Raw genomic sequence first — 21,819 nt, forward strand, 5'->3', positions numbered from 1 at the left:
CCTGCTCGCTGCCCCTGTCTTCCAGCTAAAGAGCTGATAAGATTTCCTAATCAGAGAAAATCTTTCTTCGTACAGAGGAATCTTGCTTTGACGTTATGCCCAAAAGTGACTGTTTCACCATTCAAATGGTCACTTTGGAAATGAGGTTTCTATTCTCAGCTGTCTCAAATGCAGATATTTTTGTAGCAAACTGATGCCTTGCTTCCTAAGATCCCGTTGACTTGGCTTGAATATCTGCAGGGAAAACTGAAGATATTTCCCTCCCCCTGGACATTAGAAAGATCTCTAGTGATGGAAGCAAACCCTAACGGGAAACACTGCCAAAAACTAAACCAAGGCTCTCATCTTTACTTAGGCCAGGTTCCTTTATAAGTCAAGAGCAGTTTTGCTTGAGTAATTGCTGTAGGGCCAAAATGATCCTTATTGGTACTCACCCAGGGGACTTCTGCCCTCACAAACCATCGCAATCCTCAGTTCTGGACTTTCTTCCTCCTGCTCCTTCCCAGCAAGGCTCTTGGTCACCTCTGTGGTACCAGGCTCACTTCCTCAGAGACTGTGAAAGGCTCTGGTCCTGAGGACCATGGTGAAGGAGCAGAGTCCTTGGTTGAGGATGAGCCAGTGGATGAGGTCCCAGCAACAACCCAGCCTTCCCAGAAAGGTTTCTGAGATGCAGAGAGGTAGCACCCCAATCAGGGCGGGCATTGGGATGGCGTGCAGAAGTAATTGCAATGCTAGCAAGCAAGGACAGAGCATCCCAGAGGTCATCTGACCAAGTGGAGGAGGGAATCCTCCACTTGGTTACGGAAAGGAGGGCAGGTCTGCCGGGCTCTGCATTGCTCTGGGAAAGGGCACCCCCACCTTCCCATGCTGCTGTTGGGGTGAAGACCCCAGGAAAAACCCTGCAAATATGGCCAACCCTGACTACTGCCATTGAAACGACTTTGCTGGAAAAAGATGTTTGGAGGTGTGGTGTGAGGGGCTACCTATTTACTCCTACTGAAAGGACTTCCTTGGTAAAAATGACTTGGGATGAGGAGAGCGCGTTTCCATCAGATTTCAGTGTGGGAGATGTAATTTAAACTGATCATTAGGATTAAAGGGCAACAGTCTCAAACAGGTGGATATTTTCCATTGGAAATGTGCATTTGAACAGAGAGTCTGAATCTTTTAACAGTATTACTGGAAATTACGTGTTTCACTTGAATTCCCATCAGCCAGCAAATATTTCTACCTTCCTCCCCGACAGGCAATCAGTGTGACGAGTGTCCTAGCGGGTTCTACAAAAACCCAGGCAGCCCCAGGCTTGACTGTGCACCATGTCCCTGCAACAACAACATCGATGTGACGGACCCAGAGTCCTGTAACAGGGTCACCGGGGAATGCACCAAGTGTTTACACAACACCCATGGAACAAACTGCCAGTTCTGCAAACCAGGGTATTTTGGCTCAGCCCTCAATCAAAACTGTCGAAGTAAGTAAGCAACAGCACTGAAACTGTGTATTTCCACCAAGAAAAGTTTTAAAGAAATTAGGCTATGGGGAGAAGTTAGCCCTTGGAGAGACAGTAAAATTAAAGCAGATGAATGGAGCAAAATATGAGAGTACCAAATACATTTCGATCCAGTGATACAAATAACTATTAATATGGCACCTACTAAATTCTTTGTCATCCAGGTCTCACTAAATCTCATACTGAATTTCACTCCTAGGACATACTCATTTGTGAAACGAAATCAGTACTCTGTTAGAAAAATAAATGTGCATTCAGCCTATTCAGGAAGGAATCAAAAGTAAAGGAATCAAAGATAATTTTTTATCCATGTTGCTGGCTTGTGCCAACAGGCAATGCTCAGTTAACCAGATCATCCCTTGCTGAGCTCCCTGCCTTACCAGTTGTTTTCATTAAGTGGCTAGAATGAGACTGTTCAGGCAATTTAACAGACTCCATGAGGACCCTGTCAATAACTTGGCACTTTTAACAGAAAGGCAGGAGTGTAAGAAAACACAGGGCATAAGTTTCTTCCCAATGTTTCTCAAAGACTATTTTCACAAATGTGCCTGACTGAGGGTCTAATTTCTACAGGCCAGGTACAAACACAGGTATTTTCAAGAAACTCTTTTTCTAGGAGTCTCTAAAATACAGTTCAAGCTCATTCCTCATTTATTCTTGGAAGATGTCTGTTAGAAATGGTTAAGCAAGAACTTTTGGCTCCTCAAAAGGAAGGCTTCTTATCTTACTTGGCTTACTTGGTTTCCCACGCTGGATAGTGCCTACTGTAAACCAGCTTCTCCTTATCCAACATATTTAACATTTCATTCTAATAAGATTCAAAATTATCTATGCCTGCATTTTTTTGTGCCTGTATTAAAAGTACTGAAAGTTTCCAGTAAGTTTGCTCAAAGCAATATATAAGCTACAACAGAAGGATAGGTAAACTGTATGAGATTAAAAATGTATTCAAGCATATTAGAAGTAAACCTACAGCATGGGCTTTATATACAGCTCTGATTGTCCATCAACTGCCTATATTATTGTTTGCTGTAGTAATTGCCCTTCTTTTTCCAGGGTGCACGTGCAATCCTGTGGGTGTTCACCGTGCCATGTGCCCGGGGGGGGACGCAGCCTGTCTGTGTGACCCAGCCACGGGAGCTTGCCCTTGCCTGCCCAACGTGGTGGGTGCCACATGTGACCAGTGTGCCTCTGGCTACTGGGACCTGGCTAGTGGAAAAGGATGTCAGATCTGTGACTGTGATCCAAAAAACTCCCAAAGCAACCAGTGCAACCAGGCAAGAAAATTACTCTGCTTTCTGGGAACCAGGGTGGTGGTGTTTTGGCATGGCATAGCGGGGACCCTCTTATAAATAAAGATAGTTTTTTGTCGTGCTCCCTGAAAGCAAGAAGTCTTTGGAAGTTTGCAGTTGGTGCGATCACACTTTGAGTCGTTATATCAAACATGCTATTCTGATAATGTGGCTCTGCTTGTAAGCAATTTCTCTTTGCCTGTGTGTTTCTTTGTCAAGTGGATCTTAGAAATACTTGGTAAGAAAATGTCACATAGGAAAAAACTGCCTCGTAAGTATACGTAGAGGGAAGAAGGAAATCCAGGCTTGGACCCAAAAATCTTACGAGTATTTTTTTAAGTGTTTATTTTCATACAGTAGCAGCTGTGGCAATTACATTAATCATGCCTCATCTATCAGACTGCTAGAGTACCTCTTCTCATCTTTAATTCCTATGCACTTCTTCAGGCTAGAATGTAGAAAAAATAAAACAGCGTTTCAGAATAGAGAGGTGAAATTGTGGTCCCATGGAGTCAACAGCAATTTTGCTATTGACTTCAGAGCACCAGGAGCTTATCCCAAGCTCTTGCTAATGTGCATTCACGTTTTCCTTTCAATACACTTTCTGTTTGTTCCAGTTTATTTAGTGGATTTATTATTTTTCCTAGCAAATGTAGCTCTTAACCTTAAAGAGCTACTACTGCTTTTCTGAGCTGTACCAGTTATCAGAGCTGTAATTCCCTGTGGTTTAATTTAATAGCTGAATTCCAAAATAAATTTTCTAGGGCAATGTGCATAATGTACCCTCGAGGTTTTCAGTTACAGCTAATATATCATGTAGTTAAAAGTTGAAATGTTAAGATGAGTACTTTGCTCCAGCAAAAATAAGAAATTAATCTGTTTTGCAAAGGAAAAGAATGCTCTCTCAGATCATAGTCAGAGGATGAGTTCTCAAAGAGCATCTGTAGACTGGAACACACAAAATCTTTCATATTAGTGAAGTAAAGCCACCTCTCAAAGTCCATTTCGTTTTCACAACCTTCAGAAGCAAAATGGGAAAGGTGGGCCAATACTGTATAAACCACAGTGTTCAAAGACCATGTGCAAGCACTGTCACTGCAGTCCCCATACAGCTCTATGACATAAGTCACAGGGAGAAAAAGAAACCCAATGTATATGCACCATATGACTCTGCAGGAAGTTACTTAATCCTAACTGTCTTCACAGCTTACAGGCCAGTGTCCATGTAAGCGAGGTTACAGCGGAAGATGTTGCGATGAATGTGAGGAAAATTACTTCGGCAATCCCCAGACGCATTGCATTTGTAAGTATTACTAAGTGGGGACAACTGGATTAGAAACTGCCTCAAAAGAAACGGTTACCTTTTATATTGATAGGGGAGATGGGACATACATGTAGAGAAGCAGGCTTTCATACATTTGTGTGTATGAGACGGATAAAAGTGTTTATATTATTTACCTATATTGTTCCTTCTATGATTATGATGGACCACGGACGTTAGAGATGAAGAAGAGCCATTAGCCAGGCAGTCCCCTTTGCTCTAACTCAAACACCGGTTTGCTTTTATTGTCTTGAAATGCACGATTGTACCTTTTGCATACGTTAATCCCATGGAAAAGGAACAACTGGATATAACTTGCTGTCCCTTTCTTGCAGCGTGCGAGTGTAACCCAGAGGGAACCAGCCAGCCCAAGTGTGACAAAGCCACTGGCGCATGTAACTGCCGCGCTGGCGTCACCGGCCGGTTCTGCGACCAGTGTGGCCGTGGCTTTGAGAAAGACTTTCCCTCTTGCCGTCAGTGTCATCTTTGTTTTGATCAGTGGGACACTGAAATTACTGCCCTCGCTCAGACTGTTCAGGGATTAATGAGGTTTGCTGCAAATCTTGAAGATAAAGGAGGACGAATGCCCAGCTGTGACATGCGCTTCAAAGCCTTTGAAGATGCCATTTCTGAAATTGAAAGAATTTTGAGACATCCTGTTCTTTCACTGCGGGCCCTCCCAGGCATCAAGGATTTTCAGGGCTACGTTCAGTAAGGGCTCGGCTGCTCCTGAAAAAATCCCTTGGCTGAGAAAGCAGTCTTCCCCCAGGCTCCACCAGGCATCCCTACACATTGAGTCCCGCTTCTGATCAGCACATAGAAGCTGGACTACTAAGTCACTGTTTTCAATAGATCTGTGAACAAAATAATCCTTATCTATATTATCTGTCTCCCACAGACATATACTTAAATGCTGGAATTTTCCAGTTCATCCTCAGGGTTTTCTAAATAAGCCAATACAAGTAAATGTTTCTGCTCATTTAGATATTTATCTCTTGTCCTCTAAAGTATTGTGTATCTCAGTTCTAGTTTAAGAAAAATCCAGTCTGACTTCTGCATAACTGCCATCTCCCTTGCAGACAAAAAGTTGCACAAATGGATCCCCTTCACGGCACGCTGTATGAGTTTCCTGACCTTAACAAGAACATAGAAGACATTGGGGAAGAAGCTGACCTAGTGTATGAACTTCTACAACAGAAAATACATCTGCATCAAAGTTTTCATTACTTGAACTTCAAAGGTAAGGCAGCCAGCAATTAATTGAAATAGGCGAACATTTTCTGTGAAATTTTGGAATGTTTTTCTCACTATCGAACCGTACAACATTTCAAAGGTCCCTAGAGTTTAGCTTCCTATTGTAATGTAAAAATGTAAATACTAACAACATTCCAAACTCGTTTTTATCTTAAAATGCCATGATTTCTAGCATTCTAAATTTCAGATGCATGTGCCAGGGTCACATCAGTCAGAAGTCTCATGAATCCCAATGTTTACATCAAGATTTAAAAGCTACCCAGTTTCACAGTATAGACTCACAGATCATACAGTAGAACAGCAAAGGATTTTTTCCCCACTTCTGACTCCTCTTGCTCTTAGCAATACTTAAAGAATATTGTACAGCAATGGTTTGTTTAATTAAGCAAAGAGTCATAGTGCAACTTCTTAGTGTTCCCATGGGAAAATACGTGACTTTATGTGGTAAGGAACTAGCTCTCCATCATCAAAAAATGTGAAGTCAGAACTGAGTTCCTTGGCATTTTTGAAAGAATTACACCATCTGTACTTGAGCTAAGTATAGTCTCCATCAGCTGCTAATAGCAGTAATGACAATGCCACAGACTGGTTTCTGGAGAAAGATGAGGACGTATCAGTCGGGGATCTCAAACAGATGCTAGATCATCCACAGTGGCAGGAGATTGTCAGCAGTAAACTCTCCAAAGAGACAGCTGCCAAGGTACGAACCCCCAGAAGATAAGGTGCGCACCACAGAAGACACAAGCTACAGGCAATGCACTCCCATTTACAGTTCCTCTGTGTTTCGTTCAGGTGAGAAAAAGATTGGCCTAGATAAGATCGAAAACAAAGAAGGAAAAGTCAACAGAATACAAGCCAAGGGAAAGGAAGAAGGGGAAAAGAGGGATTAATTAAGCTTTAGGGCTCCCCTGCCCTGTTGTACTTGGCAGTGCCCCCGGGGCCGGCTCTTCCCCTGGGGTCCCTGCACGAGCGGTCAGCACAGCTCTCCCAGGCTCCGCTTCCCAATTCAACTCAGTCTTGTGCAGACTCTGAGAAAGGCAGGAAGGCAAAGAAACAATAAATCCCAGGGAGGTCAGTGGATGCACAGCTGAAGCATCCATGATGCTGTCTGGTCACATTCCAAACCCGCTTCGTCTTTTGGCCTCAGGAGACGGATAAACAGTCCTATAAAAAGGACACGGGGGTGTGGGGAGGGGAAGACCTTGAATTTAAGCTGAATTTCTGGTCACGGCCACAAATATTCATTGGTCTTGCTACCAAGCATCTAACAGCACAGAAATAACGTTTCCCTCAAGATAACCAGTTTCTCTGATATCCAGGAGAAAGCCTGGCTCCCTCACCCCATCTTCATTTCAGGACCAGCAGCATATCTAGGTATTGCTCTGTCTGCTTTTTCCTCTCTCTCTTTTGCTGGCCCAAGCAAGTGGGGTAGAGCAGGATATGGCCATGTACCCCATCTGGGGTACATTTGGCACTTGTGCTCTAGACACACGTGGAGAATGGGCTCCTACCTACCTCTCTTTGCAGAGGATTAAGCGAACAAGAATTCAGGACTCAGAGACTTCCTCACAGGCATACATTCAGCTGGCTGACCTGGAAATGTCGATATCTAATGATGAATTAAAATAACTGGAAAAAACAAGACACAAGTGTCCTTAAAAGAATGTTTGCAGTTTATGAGATCTCATTAAATTATGGCTTTCCAGCCTGGGCCCCTGGCTTTGCAGCCACTGTGGTATGGTAATGCAGTGAGTACGGCTTCCTAGGCTGTAAATCAAGCCTGTGCGAAGACGCTGTGTTTAACGTAAAGGAACTTGGAAGCTCTACAGCTCCATCACAAACCAAGCATGCAAAACACATTTGGGCCACTTAATGGAGAGCTGAACCACTGTAAAATATTCCTGCGATGGAACTGTTGCACAGAAAACAGTCTCTGGAGTTACAGCAGCCTCTTGCCAGGTATTTTGCATTAGGAGCTAGCTTTAAACTGTACATTGTTTCCAAGAGTTACAAGATAAAATAAATATCCCTGGTTCCACATGATAACTAAACATTGTTCAGCTTCAATGAAAGCAAGGCCAAGGACTTCAGTGCCTGATTCAAAGCACACAGGACTTGACAAGTGCCTTGTCCTTGACTTCAACCAGTAACTGATCGGTTACCAGCACAAAGAGGGATGTTAATCAATGACCTCTAATTCTTTTCCACTGCCGACACATCAGTTCTGGCTCATTGCACATACTTCTGCCTGGGGATTTGGGGAAAACTTTTGGTTCTCTGGATATCCGGGAAGCCTCGACAGCAGCAGCTTTAAATTATGTGTTTTGCAAAAGGCCTGAGTCCTTTCCTTAGGCTACTAATCTGCAAAAAATGTAATATTCTCCAACCCTTTTGAGTCTGCTTAAGGGAAAGCTTACACTAAGCAAACAAGAAAGACTTGCTGGAGAGTATTTTTTGCCTGGCCTACAAATTTATCATGGAAATGCTTTTTTTTTTAATGCATCAACCCTGAAATTGGATTTTCCAGAGCCAAAGAAAACTCATAAATTCCCATTTTAATCTAAATTTTGGCCTCAGTTCAGCAGACCATTTAACTTTTGGGTGCTATGCTGAACAGAGACAGGACAAATGCCTTCCTGACTCACAATCAGCGAGCTGATCATTTCATAGGTTTTACAACTGGCAGAAACAGTTCTCCTGCCTAAGCTTCAAAACAGCATAAATGACAGGAGCTTTATCAAATCAATAACAACAGCAATGCATGAGCTACTGATGAATGCAGATCCGTAGCAGTTTGTGTCACTAATGGGATCCCCTTCATACTTTTGTATCTTCCATTGGTTTCTCATACACCTTGGACTCTGAAGAATGACATGGGATCCACTGTATTTCCATCTGTTTTAGCAGGTTTCATGGGTATCAATAACGATTCCTGTTTGGCAGCTGGCTGAGTAAAGGATTAAAAAGCTTGACAGCTCCTGTCCCTCTCTGCTGTCCCAAATCAAACACCAGTGACAACAAACTGAATCACCTGTCACTCACCATTTATCCAGAATTCAAGTAAATACATGAACTAAATACAACCAAAATGCAGTCGGTACTATTTCTGTTGCTATAGAGGCCATCAGCAACATTAGGAAACACTTTGAAGTATCATTGCTGGCAGAGCGGAAGATCAGTGGGACAACCCCTATCGTAAGATACTCAGAGTACACCAGGAACCACGCGCTCGCTGTGTTGGGACATCAGGCCTTGAAAGAAAGCAACGTGCTGGAGCAGCTCAAGATGATCAAGAGCCCCAACATCCAAAACTTGAATGAAAAGGTAGGCGCTGTGGATTTTGAATGGGAGCTAAACAAAAACCTCTTTTTTGATACTGTTAGTAGTTTTTATTTTAAAAGAGTACTTACGTGCATTTTAAATCTGGAAAACGACACTTTCCTGGCACAGACGTGCAGTCATGTCAGAAACAGCTGCACTCCTCAGCTGTGGTTATTACTATGCTCCTGGAAGCTATTGCTTCCAGGGCAGGCCCAGCACAAGGAACTGTTGAAGCACTCTCTAGTCTCAAGAGGACTTCGTGTAAATTCAGAAAGATTAAGCCCAACCTCCTCCATCAGTGGCTTAAACTGAGCAGAGCATTTTTGCCCTGGAGTGGATGGGGAGTGCTCACATATCCTTTGCATCACCCATGGGAGACGAAGGGATTTCTGTCCTTCTGTGGGGCAGCAGTGAATAGCTGATGGCACCTTCAGCCAACACTGCCAGAACTGGAAGAGATCATCCATCTAGGCCTTTAGTCTCAACATCTGTGTCAAACTATATGGAGGGCTATACATGGTACCATGTTTTGTGAGACGTGATCTGAATGCTTTAGAACAAGCCATTGACCTATGGGCTGTATATGGCCAGGGGACAGTTTCAGCCCTTTTGCCATAGAGGAGTGAAGCAAGGGTCTTAGTGCAACACATGGAGCCCAACAAATGGCTCCTGCAAGGATGGGCTCAAAGCCATGGGCTGCCATTGCCTTCTTCACGTCAGGGAAGGGGGACCTGTAACCGGCAGGACACGCATCGTTGAAGAGACCAGACCACCGTCTCTTCAGGAAAATCCCATAGAAAGTTCAATGTTCATGTGACGTCAAACATCTTCCTTCCCCCAGGAGTGTATCTCAGGCCCCCAGAGGAGTCCTGACATAAGCATCTTCCTTATTGCAGATCTGTGGTGTGCCAGGAGACCAGCCTTGTGTCACAGCAGCCTGCGGGGGAGCTTTGTGCCGGGACAGTCACCGACTCAGGCAGTGTGGTGGCCCAAACTGCAGCGGAGCTCTTCCTCTCTCCACTGATGCCTTCAGAAAAGCTGAGGAGACTGCTGTGTTGCTAAGTAACTTGACTACTCAGTTACGGGAACCTGAGAATCAGGTGGTGTATATCAAACCTACGTTTATTCAGTGAAATGGATGGAGGATGAGATTTGGGAGGTCCCAAATCTATAAAAACTCACCTGCTCCTTGGACAAAGAGCAGTGACGTAGTGATAGACTCTGTCCCAACACCATAGACCTACCATGGTTCAGTACTGGCAGTATTAGGTGCCAGTCCCACCAAGGGACTGTTGCTGTAGGTATGCCTTCCTCTTCCTCTGCTGCCAAGATCTCATGGGTCATGGTGCCCTGTGCCTATGGAAGTTGGTGGCATCAGGCTAGTATTGTCTACATTTTTATCGGGAAAGATTCAAAGGGTACTTAGTAGCCTGAGTATGGCCCATGCTTATTGCAGTGGGATTACTGCTGTGCATAGCATTAAGCTCAATTTATACAACTTCATATTACTCTTATGTTTGCCATTGAAGAATTTTTGCGAATAATTTCAAGCCAAAGCTTTTCTGCTCCCGGTGATGTTTAGAAGGGCATCAAGTAATCGGCTGTACTGCACAGTAGCAGTGAAAATAACTCAAGCAATGTGTGGCCAATGCAGCATGTGCAAAGGAAACAGAACAGACAAATCCCAAAACACCAGGAAAGACAGTTTGTTCTCATTAGCAATCAGAGATGATGCCTGTTACCATTACAGGCAAAACACATTTTCCAACAGAAATGTCATTCTGCTGTGGCTTTGTCCTATCCCTGCAGGGTGCCTGGGCATCCATTTCCTCCTTTTAAAGTACACGCGACACGCTGCATCACAGCTAACGGGTTTAGAAATGAGCAATCGGGGCACATGCCTGGGCCCCAGGACACAGAGGGGCAGCAGTGAAAGGCATCCCGTACTGAGGCGGCAAGAACCAGGCTGCTGGGACATTGCCTTTGGCACTCACAAGCTTCAAGCAGCTCTATGATAACATGTGTGAAGTATTTTGAGATGTTTCAAAAGTAAAAACATCACTGTTTTTATTGTTGCATGGGGGAACAGCGAATCTCTTCCCTCCACAGACCAGAGAGGCAGTACCTATAGATTTCATTAAAGCAAAGCATAGCCCCCAGCAAAGCAAAATACTGTTGGCATTTGATGGTGAATCTAAAGCTCTCATTTAAATGATCAAGAATACTAATTTAATGGCAAAATGTAACTTTTAAAGACAAGCCTTAAACTCTACCTTCTTTATTTGTGTCTTCTTAGGTATATTTTTAACAGCAAGTCCAATGTGAAAAGGCAAATGAAATTATGTGCCTTTTCTGTACTGAATCTGATCACTGACGTGCTGCAATACAGCAATAGAAAATAATAGTCAGCATCTTCTTTTAGAAACAGAAGGGCCTGTGGTTTAGCAGTGGTTGCAGAGAGAAAAAAATGCTTGATTTAAGCTTTTTCTGAGGCCAGATGAAGGCCATGATGTAGCAACTTCTGGAGTTCCCCAAAGGAGTCTCCTACTACTTTTCAAAGCCACATCAAGCAATTCCAGCTGAGGCTTGGATCAAAATTATTTTTGTGTCAGAGCTCAACTTGCCAAGCAATGATAGATAACCTCCAGAAAATGGCACTGCTATTTCTAATAATATTTCCAGGTTGAAAGCATTAGAAAAATGGCAGAAGACAGCAAGTTGAAAGGCTCACAATTTAATGGGCAACTGGAGACAGCTAAGAATCAAATTGAAGTTGACCAAGAGATCACTAAGGAGTTCATCCGAAAAGTAAAAGACTTCTTGTTAGGTAAATATGCAAAGTTCTTTTTGACTAATTTTTAATATATATTCCAATACAATATAACATAATACATGGCTAGAAAATGGTCTAGCTGTATACACATCAAATTTCTTGTCTACCTCCTGATCTGCGCAATCTTTTTCAATCCCTTTTTTCTAGTGCTTCTTTCTCCCATGTGACAGTACTTTGTATTACTTTTCCAATAGGTCTGTTACGTTCTAATTGTCATCTTTTATTAATTTGCTTAATGTGAAGCATGCAAGTAATTCCCTCAGCTCCTGGTTTATCTGAGTAAAGGACTACTAACATAATTTCATACAATATATAATGTCCAGGCATGTCCAATGCATCCTCAAATTGTTATTCCACCCCCTTCTTCCAGGCCCATAAATAGAGGCTCTCCGTAGGGAGCGTGGGAATTAGGACACATACTGCTCTGTCGTCTCCGTAAAGCTGTAACTCAAGGAATCAAAGGATTCTGGTAGAACTTCACAGCTCTCATAAAAAATAACAAAACAACCATATATACCCTAAAACTTTTTCTACCCTCGCAATTACAGAAAAATGCTGTAAGAAAAGGATCCTAAGTTTTTTTACCAGATCAAAGGAGTTCAAATGTGGTAGGATTTGGATTTTTTTAATCTCTTGAATGTAGCTGATCTCATAAGTTTCTAAGGATTGCATGTTGGCAGTCCTTTGGCATTCATACCTCTACATCCAAATGGGAGCAAGGGCAGAGAACAGAGGACTTCCTTTGTTGAGGAATATGTAAGTTATTTTATTGAATTGGAAGAAAAACTCCATTTAAGCCCTTAAGATTCTCAGATTTTTATTTGATAGCAATTGAAAATTCCACCTTTAGCTCTTCTTTTATGTTTCTTAGTAGACATACGGCATTTACTAACAATTACAAAAGCATTTTTTCATAAATTTTTGTTTTGTAAATTGAAGTTTAAGAACTGTAACAGCTGAGATGCGCACAGTTACATTAAATCTGCTGTACTCTACATTGACATAGTTTTAGAATGTATTTCTGCAGAAAATAGCTTTCAGGAATGCACTACTGTTTGCACAGTAAACACCTTCTATTTAATTCTTGGTGAGTTACTTTGGAGCATTAGCACAAACATTTAATATGTTTCAACTCTTTTATAACCCAAGGTCTTTTCTATAAAGGGAAGTGAGCAGAAAACAGACGTGATGATGAGACTTCACTGCATTAGTTAGAGTAGTCACTGCATTGACTACTCTAACTCCGTGTGCCTCTGCCTCTTACCAAAGAACTAAGACGAGATCATTTGTAAGAGGTGTTGTCAAAATACATTTTGTCTACTGTAAATTCCCATCCTATCTGAGTCTGACCCAAGTTCCCTCTGTAGCTTAGCCTTTCTCATTAACCAGCGAAGGAACTGCTTTCTCAATATTGTAGCGGCTCCAGGGAAGGGATTACACCCACCAGCCGGCTTGGAAAGCTCCATTCACACCCCAGTCTCTCCAGCGCCTCTTTGATCTGGGGGCCAAGGGAGAAACGGGCTCTGACACATCTAGCTGTGCCGTGCACCGATTTAAAACCTTCCACGGGCTCAGTTCTACATCAGAATTTTAATAACCCAGTTCAAAGTGGATTCAAATCCTCATTTTAGCCAGTTCTGACAACACTAACAGCAGTACCTGGAAGCATAGTATTAAATTACAAAATGTTGGAGATAATTCTCTTACCCCCTTGCTGTGCCTGTCAGCTTCATTCTGCCACATAACTCAAAGGGTAGGCAGCCATAATGATCATTTACATTTCACTGGGGGGAAGGAGCCACTTCAGGAAACCCTCAGCTCCATTTCTGTTGCAGATGAGAGCGCACCTCCAGAAGACATTGAGAAGGTGGCAAATTATGTTCTGCAAATAAACCTTCCCCTGACTCCACGAGAGTTCACAGGGATGCTTGGTAAAATCAGGAGCATTATGAACCCTTGTGAGAAGTACAAACTGAATGAGCGCAAGAGAAACAGAAAAAGGGAGGAAGCTCAGACGCTGCTGGTGGAGGCACAAGAAGCCGAGTGAGTAGGGTACTCTCCTACTGATGTGCTAACTCCAGCTGGAGTGGCCCTGTGCACAGTAGGACTGCTCCATACCCCAGGCAGTATCTGGTAACACTGGAGGGAAAGCTCAGATGACAGCAGATTTCAGCTTGCAATTTCCACAGGGTCTCTCCAGCAGGAACGAGCCACGATCGCTCACGCTGCGGGAACCGACGTGCTGCAAGGAGGCAGCTCCCACCAGCTCTTGGCTCTTCGCCTGCTGAGTCAAAGAGGCCAAGGCAGCTACGTACTTCCATGGTGGACCTAGTGGATCCTTACATCTGGTTCACTGGGAGGTTTAAAACGGGGATAGAGAAAGTATGTTCACCCATAAACGAGCTTTCCTTACTAGCAGTGCACCACCAGGCAGCATCCAGCCTCACCTTTAATACAGCAGCTCGTGTGCTCCCACACAAGGTCCCGCAGTGAGGTTTTGCTTTGCCAACTTACAAACCACAATTTTAACGGTTGTCATTAGACTCGAGGGAACATTCCTGCATGTAAGCATGGGTGTATTTGAAACGTGTGCTTGCTTTGCTCTCCACACCATGATACTACACACGCTTCTATTTTTCCATTTTAGCAAAGCAGCTAAAGCTCTTCCGCCTGTGGATGAAATCAATAATAAACTAAAAAATGTTGTGAAGTCCCAAGGACACTCCAAAAACACCTTCATAAAGTTAAATGAAGAGATACGAGGCATCAAAACACAAATCTCACAGGTATCTCACTGTAAATCTTTTAATTTATTTACTACATACATTTTAGAAAAAGATACTTCATCTTGAAGTTTCCTTAATGTAAACTTAAATAAATAAAACCAGAATGTAGCGCAGATATGACACCGATTCCATAATGTTTAAGGGTCTCCTCTTCTTAATCAGTTGACATTAATCTCCCTCATTACCACGTTCTGCAAGCTGGATGGACATTGCGTACGAAACCACAGCCTTCAATTGCTCTGTTTTAGGCTGAGAACCAAATGAACAAGACAAATGACGAACTAAATGACTTGTCAGCAAAACAGTCTGAGATGGAAGATGAAATTGCCACATTGCAGGCAAAAATGCTGATGAACAAGAATGAAGCTACAAAGGCAAGAGCAGGGGCAGAAGCAGCACACAAGCAAGCCCAGAACATTGATAATGTAAGCCTTTCTGCCATGTATTAAGGGAAAAAAAATTCCCTCCGTGTTTGATAGTATTTTTCATTCAGAAGTGTAATTGTGTTGCCCTGCTCTCCTCAAAACTGTGTTAACGTTTTCCTTATGCCATGCAGTGTAAAATGCCACAGCTTAAGAATAATTTCTTTCTTATTTTAAGGCTTCTGGCAAATAACACTTCTGTTTGCTTGAATGAAAGAAAACATACACATTTCTCTGGCTACTCCGTGACGTTTTTCCTTGCGCTGTGTATAAGACTTGTAGTCACCATGGGCACCAGTAAACACAACAGAACAAATCACAAAACCAGATATTAAAATACGTGAGTGATGGAAGCAGCCTGGCCATTCATCCCATGCCATCCTCCTTCAGAGAAAACTGCTGTGGGAGTTACTTGGAATTTTTGGTTGGCCAGGTGTTTTTCAGTAGCTCCAATTTTTGAGAATGCATTGAGGCAGCTAGAAATTTGCTAAAATTGCAAGGAGAACCAGGCACCCACAGCACAAGCTTGGAACATGACCAAGCTTCCAAGTTATAAGAAAGCTAGTAGAAATCTAAACTGCAGCCTCGGCAGCAATCTAAATCGGCATGAAATGGAGTTAGCCAGTAAATATTACTACAGCCAAAAATGTAGTAAAAAAAAAAAAAAGATGCTGCAGGTAATTCATTACATTTGAATTAAGCCTCATAGCAAAAATGAAATTTACAGAAAAGTCCTATCAAAAGAAGTAAAAACAGCATAAGCTTTAAAAATCTTAAATTGTATTTTCTTCACATCCTCGCCCTCCCTTCACACTTTACATTGCTCCACTGGCAGTTTAATTGATTTTTATCAGGTTTTGCAAAGCATTGTTTAATATACACTCATGGATTTTTTTTTTTTTTATGATTTAAGAGAATGAGAGATTTAAAGTTTTGTTCAAAGAGGATATTCAAAAAAGGTATAAAAATTTCCTTTGGTACACCAGATTAATTATGAGATGCTTTTAAACCAAGTAATGGCTTTTTGTTTTGTCAGGAATTTGCTGACATTAACAGAAAGTACACCATTCTTCAAGAAAAGCTAAAAGCCCGAGGACCTCCAAAAGTAACACTAGAAAAAGTGAAGCAGCTGAAAGAAGAAGCAGAAAAACTGGCTGAAGAGACTGAAAAAAAAATTAAAAGAATAACAGGTGATGTTCTCACTTCCATAGCGAGCGGTGAAAACTGTGACAGTCATGATTTAAACTGAAGTCCTTGCCCACAGACACTAACAGACTAGGTTCACCTGAAATCAGGTTTAAAACAATTTAACTGGTGAAAATCCCTGCTTGAAGCTACCCAAACAGTTTAAAAGCAGTTAAATTGATTTGGCTCATGTACTTTTTCTGACATAAATTGGTTGCTATAAGAAGAGTTTAAGAAGTGTCCACACAGACTTGCAATGATTTGATTCAGACAGTTTAAAAGCAGGACAAGTGCAAAATCTGCATAAAGCTTGGCTGCAGATTTAGCTGGGAGCTTTGATTTATTCACTTGCTTTGGGCATTTGGACCTTAAATCTTCCTCTGCGTTCTGTCTGTTCTTACATTACCTGAGTGATGGCTCGTGTTAGAGAGCTGCAGGGTAGCTGTTTTTCATCAGTCCGTACCTGTTCCCCTTCAGACATTATCTCTGAGCAATGGCAGAACAAACCAGGTACAAATACTGGCTTGTTCGAACACATAGAGAAACATCTGTGTCCCACCGCAGGCAGCAGGGCTGAAGTACACGCCTCGGTCACGTCAGTCCACACGCTGGTGTCATCTCCCACGTGCACTGCCATGGAGATTGAAGCTGATGTGCCCTGGACCTGTGGGGCTGCGGCCAGGAGGCAGAGGGGTCGCGCGTAGCGGAGACCGCGGCTGCTGCGGCACCGCTCCTCACACAGCCTCTTGGCTGGGTTTAGAGGGTCACCAAAACAGAATAGTACCTCTCATGTAATTGCACACAGGGGACCTAATTCTGCTTGTAGTGAAGGTCTGGGCATTTCCACTGGGAATCCTTGGGCCTCAGATCCTGCCAGGCTCAGCGTCCAAAAATACCGTGTAACATCAGCAAAACAGAAGCAGAAACTCCATCCTGGGAGCAAATTCTTCAGGACAGGACCCAAATAAATACTTCGAGCAGATACCTCGAGGAAAAGCATTAAGAGCATCCCAATCACTCCAAATGCCCAGATAATAAGTGAAACAGGCAGTGAATAATGTGTTTTTGACTGATTACCACTATGTTTACACTGGTGTAGCTTCACAGGGACCGGCGGAAACACTCCTGTAAATGATGGAGACCTAAGCCCATTACACCCGAATTGTCTAGGCTTTACGCACATCGGTGGACACACTGTTCCTCTGAGTGTTTCCATTTAAGCCAACTCCTTTAAGAGCTCCACGTCCTGCCCCATCCTAGCTGATGGACAAAAGCACATGCTGAGAAATTAATTTCTTTAAGGCTGTCATGTTTCTCTCGCAATCCAGAAGCCATACTTTTCCCTCCAGTTGCATATATAACATTCCCCATTTGAAATGGGCTTATTGCCTCTAGAAATGCTGTTAATCCCTGGATTTTACTTACACCACAAATATGAGCATCATTGCATGTCTCTGTTCTTCCAGATTTGGAGAAGAAGCTTCAGGACCTGAGTCAAACCAAACAAGACAAGGCAGAGCAACTGAGACAACTAGAAGAACAAGTGATAGCCATTAAAAATGAAATCATGGAGCAGGAAAGCAAGTATGCAACATGCAAAAGTTAGGGTCTGAACAGACCATCAGGTGAAGTGCAACTGAAGTGTTCATGCTTCCCACCTCTGAGCTTCCCAGCACAGAGGGCTGTCTCTGCAAATTCATCTGAAAGTGCATATAGTATTTTGGCACAGTGAATAATGTAACTTTCTCTTGTTTTTTTTGTCCAGCTGAGTTTATATGGAAATAGAAAATACCTTTTAATAAACCAGCTGATAAAGTAATTGGGATGCAGTCTTTGAGGGAGCTCTAAAATAGACTCCTGCCCACAGCCCAGGGCTTCTCCTTGTAAGGGGCTGGAAATGCAAAAGGAGGATTGCTCAGAGAACTACAGGTAACTGCCTCAGAGACTCCCAACACCCTGTGTCTTCCGCTGAACCCTACAATAACCTGTGGCTGTGCCACGACCCCACACGGGGCTGCACAGACCGGGACGGGGCGATGCAGATGAAGGGCTGTGGGCTTCTGTAGTCATCCCTGCTGACAACCGGCAGCGTGCCCAGGGTACCGTCACTCCTCCATCCCCCGTCTCTTCGCTGGGACAGAGTAGGGGGGTCACCAGGAATCCCTGACCATGTAGGGGTCCCCCTATGTTAACTGAAAATGCGCAGGGACGCGCCGTACCTCTGTGCAGCGCTTCGCCATCAGAGGTGGGTGACAGGGAGCCAATTCCCCGGTGCCCACTGGATGGCAGTGCACAGATGCTTAATGCCGAAAACAACTTCAAAATCATAGTTTAAGTTGTCGTTAAGGGTCATTTGTCAATGCCCCTCCTGCAATACCTTTTTTTCTTATGCTTATAAGGGGTTTCCCACGTTTTTTGTTAATGCAACTGACAACTGGAGAGTAACTCCAGCCTTTAAGTTTAAGCAAAGAGCCTACAGGGCCACAAATGTTGAAAATGTTTCTTCAGCTTTTCTCCCACACACAGCACTTCATGGAAGTCAGGGTTCACACAGCAGTTTCTTGTAGCCATAAAGAACACAGGAATTGACCTAAATTTTAGTTCATAATTCTTTTTCTTTTAATATGAAGAAGGAGACTGGGGCTAAGCACATGCTACAGAAGGGCTAAGGTTTTAGAAAGACCGAAGGGAGCTATGCCTCAGTTTCAAAATCCCACCCATATTCCTGCAGGACACTGAACAAACTAACGATGGTTTTTCCTCAGTTAAAACCAGTCATGCCATTGCCGTCTGGACCGTCCCACAGCAAGCATCCATCATGGACTTTATTCAGCTGGTGTGAGGAGCCCAGCGCTGCTGCAGAGCACTCGGATGCAGCCCAGACCACATCTGTAAAACGAAGAATGCTCTGCAGGAATACACGGCTCTTAGCATCTACCCGTCCTCAGTATCTACCCGTCCTCATGCCAGCAGCACGTGTAAAACAAGCCTTATCTAAAAGCAAGCATTGTTTCGATCCAGCTGAGATAAACTCTCCATAGTTATCACTCTGTGTTTACCAGAACTAAAGTAGCATTTGTATGCAGTGGGGGCTTGGGTGGGAATTGCTGGCACAGATGAGATTTCAGGGATATTCCTCTAACTCAAACCAGCTGTGCTCCAGGGCAATGTGCAACATGCACTACCGATATAAAACTTCTATTGTGAAAATGATGGAATCAAATTATAACCTCGATATAATCTAACAGAGACACCTGAATGCAGGTACGCATGTAATTTGTGGTTTAGCTTTTTCCGAATTTTAGCACTTTAAAAATCATCTACGAGGTGTGAGGCTTCTTTCAAAGTTACTAGGCTGTAATCAGACGAGTGTATTTAGATTGACTTTGCCATAATGAAATCGAGCATCTCTGGTTTACTTGGAGCACGCAACTCACCAAGCTGCTCACACGCAGGTCTCCAGGTAACGAAGGATTTCCTGCAGGTTTCAATGCGGCCCTGCTGCGCTGCACCTGAAACAGGCAAACTGAAGCTCTTAGAAAGAAATTCCCAATTGCATATAAACCAAAATTATTTCATTCATGACTTTAAAAATCTGAATTCACAAGCAGAAAGTTGAAAGAGACCTTCCTCCTAAAATCCACTGTTGGCTGTGAGAGTTGCCATATGGCTTTCGACAAGCCGTGAGGATGAGAAGTCTGTAAACACAAGGCAGTTGTGGCCTGGAGGGGAGATGTATCCATGGGGGGAAACAGAAATCACTGGAAGAAAAGTGGAAACAGGAAGAAGAAAGTCAGCGTGGAGTCTGACCTCCCCTGCCTTCCTCCAAGCATGCTCAGACACACAAAGCGAGCAGACCTGACGGGACCAGCGGCTACAGGACACCAAAGCCATTCTGAGACAGCTTGCGAGGTTTACAGCTCTGCAGCATTCCTCATTGGAAGTGGTGCAAAAACTTTTAAAAGTGTTTTTGCAAAGTTAATTTGTGGGGAAATGCTGTATCTGGATCAAAAATACCTATTTTTAGTTCCCCCGGCTCTCTTTCTTGCGGACAGATGTGGCTTCAGAAAAGTGTTTATTGAAAAAATTATTGAAATCACTATCTTGCTGTAGAGCATTTTGACTTCAATGACATTAATCAAAATGCAAACAACATTTAACCAAAACCACATATAATCACAGATATATTTAATCAAAAATTATGTCATCAGCTCTATTTGCTAGGTGTGCAACCACTGCAGTGTTGTAAGAAAACAGGTGATCAAGTGGGTCCCACTGAGGTCAAATTCTGAACTTTGGTTCTTCAAGAAGACTTCCAACCCAGCACAAACACAGACACCCGAAGAATGTAAAGCCACTTCACCAACCACAGGGATAGGACATGACATGAAACTGAATTTTTATCATTTGAAGAATCAATCAAATTAAAATACTCCCACTAGCTATTGCTCACGAGCACTGCAGAGAGGGACGGACATGAAGAAGTTCATTGCACCTAAGTACTCACACGGTGAATGCTGGTGGTCTCACCCAGGTTTCAGCCACCTCTGAAGGGCAACCATGCTTACAGGTGACAGTAGCCACCCTGGTCTGTGGCTGCGCTCCCCACCACTGCGACCCCAACTCAATCCCTGATGCCACACAGCAGGGTCAGCCCCAGGCTGGAACGCAGTGCATTGTCACACCATCCGTGGCAAGGCACGAAGGAGCCCAACCACAGCAGCAAGGAGCTCCGGAGCACAACTTTAGCCCATTTTAGGTTTAGGGGAGGATAGGATTCTACAAGGCTATGAAACAGAAAAAAAAAGGAGGAGAAAACTTCAATACAAATTGAAAAAATATGGGATAGAAAAAAATCCAGTGGCAATGAAACACTCTGTCCTTGCAGATGGCGCAATGCTGCAGAATGCCCCTGCCCGTCTGCCTCGGACTGGGGCAGTTTCTAACTGCAGCAGAGTAAAACGTTTTGTTAGTGGGACAAAAATGTTCATTGTATTGAAGCCAGGTTGCGATTTACACAAGAGGATTGTAAAACTGAATTAGTTTTGTGAATTTAGAAGACCACATTGCAGAAGAGGTTTAGAATTACAATATCTGCCCTGTCAGCTTAAAATGGTTTAATTTCCTGGATATCTTTAATGAAACAGCCCCACGAGTTCTTCAATCGGGAGTCCTGGGTTATGTTTCAGACCTGGTGTTTAACCTTTAGGGCAAGTCACTTGGTATCTCTCTGTTTCCGCTTATCCATCTGTAAAATGAGAACGAACATATTTACCTACCTCGGCAGGGTTTGCTGGGACGGACAGACCGTGGTGTGTTTCCACTCTGGCACTGCAAATAGCGAGGGCAAAGTGTTCTTGAGGGACACCGGTACCTGGTAAAGATTTACATGAGTTTACGTGTTACACATGTGCAAGCAAAACTGGGGTATATAAACCCAGGTATCTGTCCCAGCCTGTGCCCAGCCGGGGCTGTGCTCTTCAAACATGTCCATCTTTTGTACCCGCTCCTCAGTGTTTATTTACCAGTAACCCTTTCCCCTGGGTGCCAAGGGGACTCTGCCACCAGCTGAGAAAGCCCCCATGTCCCCCTGCAGAGCCCAGGGAACCGAAGCGGGAGGCCAGGAGTGCAGGGGCAGCTCCGGCACAGCCGTTCACCCCCCAGCACCCCTGGGAAGGCAGCAGCACCACATGCTCCCAGGTAACGAGAAACAGCCTGGCAGCGGCCAGCCCGGGCTCGACGCCAGACCCAGACCCAGCCATGTATGGCAGCGCGGACACCGTCCCCAGGAATGGCACTCCTGAGCCACGTGTGTTGGCACCACAGCACCAGGCGATTCGGGGCCGTTGAGCATCACGCACGACGGCTGCCAACCCCCCGGCCCTTCGCTGGGTT

General features: G+C 43.7%; 1 protein-coding gene across 1 annotated transcript; it reads left to right on the forward strand.

Annotated features, from left to right (window-relative positions):
* Window positions 1-1,246: 1,246 nt before the first annotated feature.
* LOC104077381 (laminin subunit beta-4-like) lies at window positions 1,247-17,530 on the forward strand (the record flags this gene model as incomplete). The annotated part of the gene is made up of 13 exons (XM_009578600.1): window positions 1,247-1,471; window positions 2,567-2,787; window positions 4,009-4,105; window positions 4,459-4,834; window positions 5,203-5,363; window positions 8,496-8,701; window positions 9,595-9,798; window positions 11,381-11,525; window positions 13,367-13,574; window positions 14,179-14,317; window positions 14,566-14,742; window positions 15,776-15,929; window positions 17,391-17,530. Coding segments are annotated over 13 exons (2,453 nt in total), but the record flags the coding sequence as incomplete, so codon positions are not given.
* Between the last annotated feature and the right edge of the window lie 4,289 nt (window positions 17,531-21,819).

This window comes from Fulmarus glacialis, unplaced genomic scaffold (assembly GCF_000690835.1).
Source record: "Fulmarus glacialis isolate BGI_N327 unplaced genomic scaffold, ASM69083v1 Scaffold51555, whole genome shotgun sequence".
Taxonomy (NCBI): Eukaryota; Metazoa; Chordata; class Aves; order Procellariiformes; family Procellariidae; genus Fulmarus; species Fulmarus glacialis.